General features: G+C 41.0%; 1 protein-coding gene across 1 annotated transcript in view; it reads right to left on the minus strand.

Moving 5' to 3' along the window:
• Positions 1 to 256: 256 nt before the first annotated feature.
• The window catches only part of DUSP10 (dual specificity phosphatase 10), a 69600-nt gene continuing 56220 nt past the window's right edge, over positions 257 to 13636 (minus strand). Inside the window, exons 3-4 of the mRNA XM_033939426.1 lie at positions 9457 to 9828; positions 257 to 1428 (exon numbers count right to left, since the gene is read on the minus strand). Of these exons, the coding sequence (XP_033795317.1) occupies positions 1163 to 1428; positions 9457 to 9828 (638 nt within the window). The 3' untranslated portion in view covers positions 257 to 1162. The remainder of the gene's footprint in view (positions 1429 to 9456; positions 9829 to 13636) is intronic.

Consider the following 13636-nt stretch of genomic DNA (forward strand, 5'->3'; position numbering starts at 1 on the left):
CATGCTAACCATTAGCACATGCTAAATGCTAAGACTTTCATTATACTCCTGTCGGCATCTTAGCGTTTAGCATGAGCTAACGTGGTTAGTGCCCCTTGATGAATTCCCCCTTACTGCAGATTTGTACAAGGGCCCTTAAGTGCAGAATGTATTCCATAGTTAGATGCATTTTTTTTTTTAGCCAATGACACCCCAAAGACCTGTCAGAATAACAAGCAGCAGCAAGAGAACAACAAAAGAACACAAAATTCCAAAAGAATCTTCTATCATTTTTACTGTTAAAAATGACATTTTTTCACAGAATGCAACACACCAAATATTTTGTGCGAAAAAATATTTTTAAATAAACTTTGTTATGGGTTTTATTTTTAATATTCTGATATACATATATAACAAGGTTTATGGTATTGTAACCAGAATCCAAAAAGAAAAAAAAGGAAAAAATAAAACGTAGGATTGCTTTATTTTTTTAAAATTCTTCTACCAAGCTGGTACATCTTACTATTTATATTAAGCACCCAGCTCTAACCTGTTTTTCCACACATTCATAGCAAAAATTATTGCACATTGAGCCACTGAAGGCATAGAATGGTCAAGTCTCTTTTTGATGAAACTTCTTAAATTCAAATAGAAAAATAGAACCAGAACTTAAAGCACACAGTATTGACAGTTTCTTTTAGTATTTTAGGTCATCAGGGAGAAGCTGTTTTGCAAATATCAAATTGAACTTCTCTGCTCGGTTTCCTTTGCAAGCATCTTGTCTATGAAAGCAAATCATCTCGTACTGTAATCCAAAGAGTACCTTCTGACCACATGTCACCAAATTTCTTCGGTCTATGAACCTGCACAGACTATAAGCCATAATCTTTATTAGTAGCAGAGAACTAAGTTGTTTTATTTTTATTTTTTTTACTTTGTTTAAAAAAATAAAAACGAAAGATATGTTTGTTCCGTTTACTAACATCAGTATCTTAGACGTTAATTCTGAAGGGTGGTGAATGAACAGACATTTTCCCATCTTCATTTGCCATTTCAACACATTACCGCTCAAAGTTTCCGTTTCTCTGTTATCCACAAAACTTGCAAAAAGAAAATGGTCGTATGGATAACCAGATGAAGCTATGATCCTTGAAAAAAACAATCGCCACCAAAACGACTGCTATCACACCACAGTCTCCACCCCAATTAACTTTGGCGTCAGAATCCGTGGTGTGATTCCACTATTTAGGTCTTCCTCAAACTCCAATAGCTGCCCCATGAAGTTCAGGTTGGGAGAAATGATTGGCCGCTTCCCTTTGACAAATTTGTAGGCGTCCGTCATAGTCATTCGTGTGTGCTTCATCAAATAAGCGATCACAATGGTGGCAGAGCGGGAAACGCCAGCTTGGCAATGGATCAGGAGTCCCTTTCCACACTGGTGAGCTTCCTCTGAAAACAAAATCACAAGTAAGGCGTCATTTAAAACAACAACTAGGAAATGCAGTGATCTAGATAAATAAAATGAACTGAACCATAGTTATTTACCATTTTTAGAGCCCGCTTAAACCTAAGCGGGTTTCAAGATACATACAAAGTTAAACTATGTCACATATAAATCAAAACATAACAAAACTCACACTTTGGCCCAGATTCTATACAAGATGGCTAAAGTTAGATGCCGAGATTAGTAGGCCTATTTGATCTAGGTGCCTAACTTAATTTAAAAAGCTTAATCAGTGCCAATATCAAGCAATTAGCACCTCATAATTGGTTTACATTAAATTTAATTGGATGATAGGTGCTTAACCCGGTAGGTGCCTAGTTCAAGGCGCTTATCAGAAAACAGGCATGCTTAGGGGTAGATTGTGGGCGTGTTTTGGCATGTAGGTACCTGTTTTGGACTTAGACGCCAGTATTTACGCCAAGATAACCTTGGCATAAATAGGGTGCACCAAAGGTTAGGATGCCTACCCGCACTTAGGTCCACTTTATAGAATCGCGCCTAGTGGTGCCTAAACCCTGTCCTGGAGGACCACCAGGCCAATCGGGTTTTCAGGATAGCCCTAATAAATATGCATGAGAGAGATTTGCATATAATGGAAGTCACAGGCAAGCAAACCTGCTCCATGCATATTCATTAGGGCTATCCTGAAAACCTGATTGGCCTGGTGGTCCTCCAGGAAAGGGTTGGGAACCACTGGCCTAAACAACACCTAACTTAAGACTGACATGCGCTAGGCACCACGTTCCTTGGTGCCTATGTTTTAGGCACCATTTATAGAATAGAGGCCTCTTTATTTATATATATACTATTAAATACTACTCAGATGTAAATATAATGGGCAATATATCAGCTCCCTCATATCTGATAAGCCCCACAAGTGCTTCCCTCTACACAAAGGGCAGGGGAGAAGTTATCAACATGGGCTACCGTTAAGTTGGGTTATTTTACCACAAATTGTGCTAAATGGTAGCCCACCTTAATACACTCCCCCCCCCCAAGTTTGATAGTGTTAGGTCTATTCTTTTCAACGCTATATAGGACCCATAAGCATACAAACCACATGTATTTCTTGCAAGAAAACTATCAAAGTTTGCCCTCGTCCACACTTTGTTCTCCAAATCACTCCCCAACTTTTGAAAAAGTCAAACTCCTCTCTACTCCCCAAGGACCCACTTCTTAATACAGCATTTGTAGCAGCTAGGTTTAGCCATTCTAAAGTTAAGGGAGGTAGGAAAAATATATACATATAAATATAGAAACCACAATACTTTGGGGCTCTTAGTAAAATCTGCAGTTATTGTAACTTAATATGGGATTTTATTATGCGGTAGCTGCAAATTTTACATGGCATCTTATGGGGGCATTCCCACTGTTTTTATTGCAGGACATATGTTAATGTTCCAATTAGCATACAATACTTGCTGAGAGTTAATGAAGGACCACTTACCATCTCTTAAATAGGAGGCAATAAGTAGTCCCATGTAATTCTATGTTAGCCTTTATCATACCCACTCATTGTATTTTTCAGAATTTTTCCCCTCAGGGGCTGTAATATACAGTTTAGCCAGCTTGTTGAATCTTTTCTTTCCTAGGCATTATATTTCTTTTCTTCCTTTTCAACATTATTGCAATGTAAACCGCTTTGATGGCTAGGCTTTAGGCGTTCAATCAAATAAACGCAGCCTTGAACCTTGGAAACAGGCAAAATACAGCCAAACCTCTTAACATGATCACGTAGTAGCCTGTTTCCGTGTGTTAAAAGCTTAACTGCCTTTGGTAAAAGGGCCCCTCTGTTTTAAGATCAAATAAGCCTCTCTGTTCTACTGAACCAAGGTCACAAAAGGAGGAGATTGAGAAACCCACGCCCTAGTATCCATTACAAGCTCATCTTACTTTACTAGAGGCTAATTTCCTCTATTCTTTCACGTGAGACCTTTCAAACATGGGTCTATAAAGTCAAATGGGAGAAAACTAACCAGGCTCCATACAAATGACCTCATATCAAAGAACACAAGCATTTTGGACTAGATTCTATGATGGTGCTCAAAGAAAAGCACCAAATTGATGCTCACTAAGCTGGTATTCTGTAAAGGGCACTCTATGTGGAATGGGAATGATCTTTACAGAAAACCAGCTTAGCACATAGATACTATGTAGTGTGACCATAGTTGTGCGATTCCTGATTTGTGTGCGCAACTTAATTTGCATAACCCTTTAACTGGCAGATGGTGAAACGTCTGCTTTAAGTAACTTGATGTTGAACAAGAGCAACAGTGCCAAGTTAACAGGCATTTTGGAGATGCAGATTAGAGAATGACACGGTGGCTGTTAACCTGCGGCTAGCTTCCTCCCACAGACACATGCTACTGCTCGCAGGCTCCGACGGCTTTGAACAAGTTACTCAATCTTAAAACGTGCTGCAAAAGTAAGGGGGAGGGAGGGAGATAGATAGATTCGGGTAGGTAGGAAGGAGGGAGGGGGCCATGTGAGGGGTGCCAAAGGACAGTGAGGTGGCGAGAGGGAAGGGTGGTGGAGGAAAGGAATAGATGCTGAAGGGGGGTGGAGAGGAACAGATGCTGAAAGGAAATGGGGAACAGATAGTGGGTAGAAGACGCTGAAGGGAAAGGAGGGAGAAGACACTGAAGGGAAATGGGGGAGAAAACGCTGAAGGGAAATGGGGAAGAGAGTGGGGAGAAGACGCTGAAGGGAAATGTGGAAGACAAAGTGGGGAGAAGACGCTGAAGGGAAATGGGGAACAGAGAGTGGGGAGAAGACAGCGATGGGGGGAGACTATGGGGGGAGCGGAGGGAGAGGCACAGTAACAGGAAAGATGAAGAGAAGACAGACAGTGGATGAAAGGAATTGAATGAGAAGATGAGGAAAGCAGAAACCATACAACATAGGTAGAAAAAAAATTTTCTATTTATTTCTTTTCTTTTTTTTTTTGCTTTAGGATAAAGTAGTGTATTAGTTGTGTTTATAAAATTTATAAACAAAGCCCTGCCAGCTGAACATCTCTTTCTCTAGTTCAGCAGCCAGAACTTTGATTTATAAGGAAGGAATAAGCTAAATATTGCAGTACTGAGGCTTGTATGGATGCTGCACAGATAGTAGTCGCGGGAACGGGGTGGGGTCACTGGTTGCAGGGACGGGGCGGGGACAGTGGTTGCAGGGACGGGGCGGTGACAGAGGTGGTGGTCGCAGGGGACGGAGACAAAATTTTTCCCCATGTCATTCTCTAATGCAGATCTCCCATAAGAACCATAGAAACTACATGTTGCTTGTGAGCAACAATGCCAAATAAAAGGCTACGCTAATCAGCGCTAATAATTGGCAATTAGCATGTAATAATTGGTGCTAATTAGAAATTATGTGCACAACTTTCTATTCCCTTCAGTACCTTGAATGTATCGATCATGTCCCCTCTCAATCTCCTCTGTTTGAAAGAGAAGAGGCCGAGTTTATCTAATCTTTCGTTGTACGGCAACTCCTCCAGCCCCTTAACCATTTTAGTCATTCTTCTCTGGACCCTTTCGAGTAGTATTGTGTCTTTCTTCATGTACGGCGACCAGTGCTGGATCTAGGTGAGGGCGCACCATGGCCCGGTACAGCGACATGACAACCCTCTCCGACCTGTTCGTGATCCCCTTCTTTATCATTCCTAGCATTCTGTTCGCCCTTTTTGCTGCCGCCATTGCACGGACGGCTTCATCGACTTGTCGATCAGAACTCCCAAGTCTCTTTCCTGGGAGGTCTCTCCAAGTACCACCCCGGACATCCTGTATTCGTGCATGAGATTTTTGTTACCGACATGCATCACTTTACACTTATCCACGTTGAACCTCATCTGCCATTTCGATGCCCATACCTCAAACCTGATTATGTCACACTGCAGATCTTCGCAATCCCCCTGTGTCTTCACTACTCTGAATAACTTCGTATCGTCCGCAAATTTAATCACCTCACTCGTAGTACCTATGTCCAGATCATTTATAAAGATGTTGAAGAGCACGGTCCAAGCAAAGAGCCCTGCGGCACCCCACTAGTGACGTTCTTCCAGTCCGAATATTGTCCATTTACCCCCATTCTCTGTTTCCTATGCTCCAGCCGGATTTTAATCCACGTGAGTATTTCACCCTCGATTCCATGGCTCGCAGTTTTCCAAAGTAGTTGTTCATACGGAACCTTGTTGAACGCCTTCTGAAAATCCAGATATACAATGTCGACCAGGTCGCCCTTGTCTATCTGCCTGTTTATTCCCTCGAAGAAGTGCAGCAAGTTCATCAAACAAGATCTCCCTTTGCTGAAACCGTGCTTGCTGGTCCTCATCATCCCGTGTCCGTCAAGGTGATCAATGATGCGGTCCTTTATCAGCGCCTCTACCATCTTTCCCGGTACCGAGGTCAGACTCACCGGTCTGTAGTTTCCCGTGTCTCCCCTCGAACCTTTTTTGAAGATCAGTGTAACATTCGCCACCTTCCAGTCCTCTGGAATCTTTCCTGATATGATTGACAGATTTGCTATTAGCTGAAGCAGTTCAGCTATAGACCCTTTCAGTTCCTTGATGACCCTCTGATGCATACCATCCGGTCCCGGGGATTTATCGCTCTTAAGCCTATCAATCTGCCTTCATACCTCTTCTAGACTGACCGTTAACCCTGTCAGTTTCCCTTCTTTGCTTCCAGCATATAGCCTGATGGGTTCCGGTATGCTGTGTATAACCTCTTTGGTAAATATAGACGCAAAAAAATGTGTTCAGTTTGTTGGCGATTGTTTGTCTTCTTTTAGCACTCCCTTTATTCCTTGGTCATCCAGCAGTCCCACCGCTTCCTTCGCAGTCGTTTCCCCTCCCCCATCTCCCTCTCCTCCCCCCTACTTCTCTCCTTGCTGTTCGCAACTCTATGATCAATTCGATATGTAACCACTTGGAGAATTTACAGAGTAACTACTCTCGCCTTGCTGTTTGCAACTCTATGATCAATTTGATATGTAACCACTTGTAATCTCTGTCTAACTAATGTGAACCGCCTAGAACTCGTCGGGGTATGGCGGTATACAAAAATAAAGTTATTATTATTATTATTATTAATATATCGAAAGAACGGCTTGAAGTTTTTCGCCTCCTTGGCTATTTTCTCCTCGTAGTCTCTTTTGGCCCATTTTACTGCCTTATGGCACCTGTGTTGATGTTGTTTGTGCTTTTTCCAGTTTTCGTCCATTTTTGACCTTTTCCATTCTTTAAACGAAATCTTCTTGTCTCTGATTGCTTCCTTCACTGCTACAGTGAGCCACGCCAGTTCTTTGTTCTTTTTCCTCTTGGATCCCTTGTTGATACGCGGTATATATAGATTTTGCGCCTCGGTGCGCGTGTCCTTAAAGAGGGACCATGCTTGCTCTAGCGTTTTTACAATGTTTATCCTCTTCTTAATCTTCTTCCCCACCATGAGTCTCATCCCTTCGTAATTCCCTTTTCGAAAGTTCAGTGCCTTGGCTGTCGTTCTGGACCGATGTTTCGCCCCTGCGTCCAGGTCGAAGCGGATTATGTTGTGATGGCTATTTCCCGGCGTCCCTTCTACTTCTACACCTTGCGCCGGTCCTCGCAATCTATTTAGAATTAAAGTCCAGAATTGTAATTCCTCTTGTATTTTCCTTGACAAGTTGTCCCAGGAAGCAATCACCTATAGCAGGGGAAGGGAACTCCGGTCCTTGAGAGCCGTATTCCAGTCAGGTTTTCAGGATTTCCCCAATGAATATGCATTGAAAGCAGTGCATGCAAATAGATCTCGTGCATATTCATTGGGGAAATCCTGAAAACCCGGCTCTCGAGGACCGGAGTTCCCTACCCTTGACCTACAGCATCCAGGAACTTGGTTTCCCTAAGGAAGCAATCGCCTATAGCATCCAGGAACTTGGTTAGGCGCAATGTTATAAAATACGCCCCATCTGCGCACAACTTAAGTACAGGTATCTAGGCCTGGTTTTCATTGGCATTAATGGGTATGCCTGTATGTTAGAATCACACTTAGTGCTCGTACACATGACTTCAGAGGCATTCTACAGAACTGTGCTAAATGCCATCCTTTTTGGCGCCAATTTTTTTTAGGCATCATATATAGAATATGGCCCTTGTGCCTAACTTTGCGCACAAGCATTTTATGGCCTGCCAAACTTTGTGTAAAATGTTCATGCCAAACAGGGCAGTTAGGCTCACAAATCCAGGTATTCTATAACAGTAGTTCCCAACCCTGTCCTGGAGGACCACCAGCCAGTCAGGTTTTCAGGATAGCCTTAATGAATATGCATGAAACAGATTTGCATACCTGTCACTCCATTACATGCAAATCTCTCTCATGCATATTCATTAAGGCCATCCTGAAAACCTGACTGGCAGGTGGTCCTCCAGCACAGGGTTGGGAACCACTGTTCTTTAAAACTGCGCTTAATTTATAGGAATGCCCCCAATCTGTCCATGACCCTACTATGGCCACACCCACTTGGAATTTCTTGCTATGAAATTTAGACATCATTTATTTAAACTGGCAATTTTTCTTTCTTCAATTAGTATTAAGTGAATCAAATCTATCAGTCAGTATATAAATCCCTACTTTTAGACTATTCAAATCATTATAAAATATTATTTTTCTTTCTTTAATTCAAAAAAGATTTTATAAAGAAGAGTTTATCGAAACGGAGAAACATGATTTCATGTCGGAGCACCAAGTAGCTTTAAATATAAGAAAAGTGCTCGTTTTGAAATAGCTATAAAAATTATATATTTGACAGAAATAAACTTTAATATGGTTGTGAGTGGAGTGGTAGACTGATGAGGAGGCTAGCTACATATAACCCGAACTTGAATGAAATATGTTTGTTTGGGTGTAGCCACTGAGGTCTTTCTCCAGACCAATGACTACATAAAGTAACTATCAATAAACTCTTCTTTATAAAAAAAAAAAATTTAATTAAAGAGGAGATTTCTGAAAGAAAAAATAATCTTATAACGATTTGAATAATGTGGAAGTGGGGATCTATATACTGAATGAAATTTAGGTAGACATATTATAGATTAGGACATAGGGCAGATCCACATGTAACCCCTAATTTTGCCGGTTCCGTGTTATATACAAGCAGTAAACATGGAACCGGCAAAATTAAGGGGAAGTACCTTGAAACAGCCCGAGTGGGGCGAAACATAGTTCTAAGTCGGACGAGATCCCCTAAATTATGCTCCGAACAAAGATGAGTATTTAAGTACTTAAAATAAGTTAAGAGAAAATAATATTAAAATAATTTAAAATATACCAGAGACTGATGACAATCTTGGTGCTACTTGTCTGTGTGTTCAAACACTATACAGACAGCTGCACCACCGAGGTCTGTTAGTTGAAATTCTTATGATATGCGTATTTGAGGTGAGTAATTAAAAAAACAAACAAACAAAAAAAAACCTAAAGCTTAACTTTGAGCTCCTTTTACTAAGCTGCGATAGCGGTTTTAGACACTAAAGCCAGCATTGAGCTGGCGTTAGTTCTAGCTGCGTAGTGTGGGTTTAGCGCGCCCGGCAATTCTGTGTGCGCTAAAAACGCTTTTGCAGCTTAATAACAGGAGCCCTTTGTATACCGAGTCATCATTCGGAGAAGGCTCGACTCGGTTTAAATAAACAGGGATTATATAAACAGCAATTAAATAAACAGGGAATGATTTACAAATGATAAATAGAAGATAATAGCAAAATTTCAAAAGAATTAATTGTCAAAATGTTTGGCAAAAAAGTAATATAGAAGTTTGCCTATATTATATGTGCACTGATCTGATAGGACAGCTATTACACAGTGGTAGCAACTAGTGCCAAGTTGATTGGCAGCAAGTCACCAAACTGAATCCCTCCTTTACCAGAACCTTTTCTTCAAGTGCAGTTTGCCTCTGCAGCAGCCAAATGTACAAAATAGAATTCATTACAAGGAAATATTTACCAATGAATTCAAACGCTTCTTCAAAGTACTGTCTAAGATTCTGCTTGTTGCTGTCCGTGGCAGGGAGCCGCTTGTAGTTGAAGATGCCTTTCTCGTAGTGGTAGAGGGGAAGGTGGGTGGTCACATTGACAATATACCCAATATTCATCCTTTGCATCTTCTCCAGGTCCTGCGCATCGTGCTCATTTCCAAGGAAAAGAAAAGGCAAGATAGGGGTCAGCTGTGCATTCTCTATGTCTGGCGTGGAGGGGATGGACTGAGGTAGTGTAACTGGCACCAATGATGCTCCTCCTCCTCCTTCCGGGCACTCTTGTAACTGGAGAGAGTTATCACAGAGGTTTTCGTGGTTCTGTTTAAAACTGCTGAGTCCACCTAAAAAAAAAAAAAAAAAAAAGAGAAAACCAGGAGATACAGGTGAAATTAACCAAAACACAACTTATGCACTTGTCTTTCAATTAATACAATACCTATTTTATAAGTTAATTGCTGGTCCTAAATGAATACACAGATATATATTGTTACAGAGCAAGTTACCATTAACCTGTTGTTTTTTTTCTCATGCAAACCATGAAACATTGGCAGATTTGGGCCAGGCCAGTTCAGTCCAGTCCTAGAGCTGCACATCTCACACTATGGGTTGGGGAGGAATGCTGCAGAGGAAGTCGTTACACCTCCTGACTGGGTTTAAAGCCCATGAAAAATTGTTCAGGAAGGCAGCCTGGTATGAGGCTCCCGGACTCAGAACCATTACTACAATGGCTGGGTCAGCAACATTAGGTAGGCGGATTACTGGGGATAGACTGCAGGTGATCCATGTTTTCAGAATTCCAGCATCGATTCCAATCAAGGTGGAAAAAAGAAAAGAAAAAGCTACTGGGCCTAGGAAAAAAGTGAGCACGATTTGTGCTATCTACACTAATAAATACCTATATACATTAGATGGTTTATTCATAAAACACTATCTGATTTGCATAACTTTGCCTACATCGTTTCCCATTTAATATATTGTTTTAAAATCACATCTCCTATTCCCTTACTCGTTATTACCATTTTGATTACAACAGAAAAGCACAATATACTGAGGGGGGGGGGGGGGTAAGGAGTGATACTCAAAAAATGAGAAGCAGCCTATATAAATCCCACAGTTGACACTAACCCTGGATGTTCAATGCCGAGCTGTTTCTGGTGACCGGAATTGAATATCTAGCTTTACTTTTGTCCGTGGAAACTTAACCAGTTAGCTCGATATTCAGTGCTCCAGGTAAGTGCTTAGCAGCCAAAGAGAGGCCTGCCATTTATGTTAGCTAGTTTAGCGCTGAATATTCATGCTTAAGGTTACCAAATTTTATGGCTCCATCCCCTCAGGCCCCCCCAGCCCTACCTCATCCTACCCATATCACGCCCCATTTCATCCCAGCCTCACCCCCCCCCCCCAAGTGCTTGGAGCCACATCGAGAGGGCATCTGTACATGCGCATGCGTTTTGAAAAGCCATCCGGATGCCGGGACATGTCCACATAAATTCGGACGTCTGGTAACCCTATTCATAATGCCTAAAACTGTCTTAGTCTTCGAATGTATTGTATTTCTACCTACTTTACTTATAGGGGCCAATCGTTTGCCATGCTACTGTGCTTAGTCCCCAAATCTTGTATTCATTCCTCCATGCAGTTCATAAGAATTATCCCACTGCTGCTGTTCTTCCCTTTAAGTTCAAACAATTTTTATTGATGCAAACAACAACAAATACAACATTGAAACTTGTATAACAATGATGATGCATCAAATATAATAATATGATGGACATATCGATGTGGTCAATATTACATACAACACCAAGGTGCTTAGTATAATAATGAAACCCCAGGCACTATTAACGTGGGTTTGAATGAAGAATATAGTCATATATCAGTACAGCCTCAGTAAGAAGTTACCTTACCGATTTGCCAAACTTCATTCTATCTGGCTAAACAATACTTATAGGTCCTCAGCGGGCCACCACACACTCAAGCTATTTCATTGTGTGTGGCTTTACGCTCCCATTCCTCATCGGACCCAGTAAACATTTTTATAAATATTGGGCAGGCTTTGATTAAATCTGATAGTATAGGCATGAGGGCAGTACTTACTGGGCACACTATCTGCCACCAATGCCAATGGTGTAGCCTAGCGTTAGAAGGACTCCAATGGACTGATCCCCAATCAGGTTATAGAGTTAAATCTAGGGCTGATACGACCTGTAAAACCACTAGAGTTGTCTATATTATAGTTTGCCCATGTGACCTTGTGTATGTGGGGCGAACTAAGAGGGCTGTCAATGTACGTCTGAATGAACACAAGTCACGCATTAACACTGGGGCCATGTTAGCCCCTATAGTTCAGCACTGGGTGGATAAAGGGCATGGTATCCAACATTTGAAATGGAGAATTATTGATAGTATTAGTGAAGATGAACAAGAAGGGGATTGGGAGGGTAAATTGAATCTACTTGAACAACGATGGATCTATCGTCTGAATACGGTGGTCCTGAATGGTCTAAACAATGAGCTCGAGTGGGGCTCTTTAATATAACAGATGATCCCGGGGGTTGACTATTTTTATCATCCATGTAATAGTAACAAGTTTGCTAAAAATTCAATAAAACTTTAGTTATTCTGACGTTAGTCCCTGACGTCATTGTCGGGGCTACGCATAAATCAGCTGACTTAGAGCGTGACCGCCATTTCGTTTCTGACGCAATGGTGGAGAGAGCTGTATGAATGGTGAGAGCAAATTATTTTAACGTTGAGAGGATTAAAGTGAAGTATGTTAGAATATATATGCTGGGTTAAGATATTTATGAACACTTGGGTGTGTTTTATATTTATTTAGGGAGAGGGAGCCTTGATAAAGCCCTTGGAATTATACGGGCGAAACATGTTAGCGATTGCTGTTCCCTCTCGACTAGCGTCGAACGCATAAAGCTAAGTACTCTTAGCATATATTTAAAGTAATATTTAAAACAAGTCTTAAAAATATTTATAAAAATGTTTACTGGGTCCGATGAGGAATGGGAGAGTAAAGCCACACACAATGAAATAGCTTGAGTGTGTGGTGGCCCGCTGAGGACCTATAAGTATTGTTTAGCCAGATAGAATGAAGTTTGGCAAATCGGTAAGGTAACTTCTTACTGAGGCTGTACTAGTATAATAATGAGGCATCGAGTAAAATACATCCCATATAAACCTAGAAAATACCTTCATCCCCCATCAAACCCCACTCAAACTACATGTTTTAAATCATTTAATACCCTCTACCTTCCCTCCCCAAACCCTCCCTTCCCTTCCCCTTCCAATGGAACTCTCTACCCCTCCTCAATCTCAGTTAGGACACCCATCTTAAAACTGCACTATGACCTTTAGGAAATAAGGCTTGCAAATATGGATCCCATATTTGCATAAACAACATCTTTCGCTTCCTCATCCTTCCAGCATCTCTAGATTTCCAGATGTTCTTCCCTTTAATCTGTTGTTCTGAATATCCTATAAGTGAATTGCATCCTTGTTGCCCATCATTTGCCATGCTACCGTGCTCAGTATCCAAAACTTGTATATAGGAATTCCTACTACTGCGGCAGTCAGGTTAATTTTTGGGCTGAAGAAATTCGATCATGTAAAACCTTCCTATCGACTTCTGCACTGGTTGCCGATGGAGGCGCGGGTAAAGTTTAAGTTAGGTTGTTTTTGCTTTAAGGTACTATTTGGGTTAGCCCCTAAATATATAACTGACCTTTTCTCTTTTTCAACCAATAGACATAAGAGAAGCTCACACTTGAATTTTGTTTCTCCACCGGCTAGAGGATGTAAATTTAAAAAACATCATCAACATCTTCTTTCATATCAGGCAGCATTATGGGGTAAAGATCTGGAACAATTGCTTTTGCTTACTAACACTTATGGGGAATTTAGGAGACACCTAAAAACATATCTGTAGCTGATTTGTTTAATCTTATTACACAATAATTGATCTTTAGGGCTCTCAGTTACTAGTTCTTAATCTTTGTAAGTTTTACTTAATTTGCAGCATTTTTTAACTATTGTAAACCGCATAGAACTTTACGGTCCTGAGGTATATAAACTATTGTTATTATTATTTTAATCTGTTGTTCTGTATATCTGCTGTATGTGAAGTTGTAACCTCGT

The sequence above is a fragment of the Geotrypetes seraphini genome, chromosome 3 (genome assembly GCF_902459505.1).
Source record: "Geotrypetes seraphini chromosome 3, aGeoSer1.1, whole genome shotgun sequence".
Taxonomy (NCBI): Eukaryota; Metazoa; Chordata; class Amphibia; order Gymnophiona; family Dermophiidae; genus Geotrypetes; species Geotrypetes seraphini.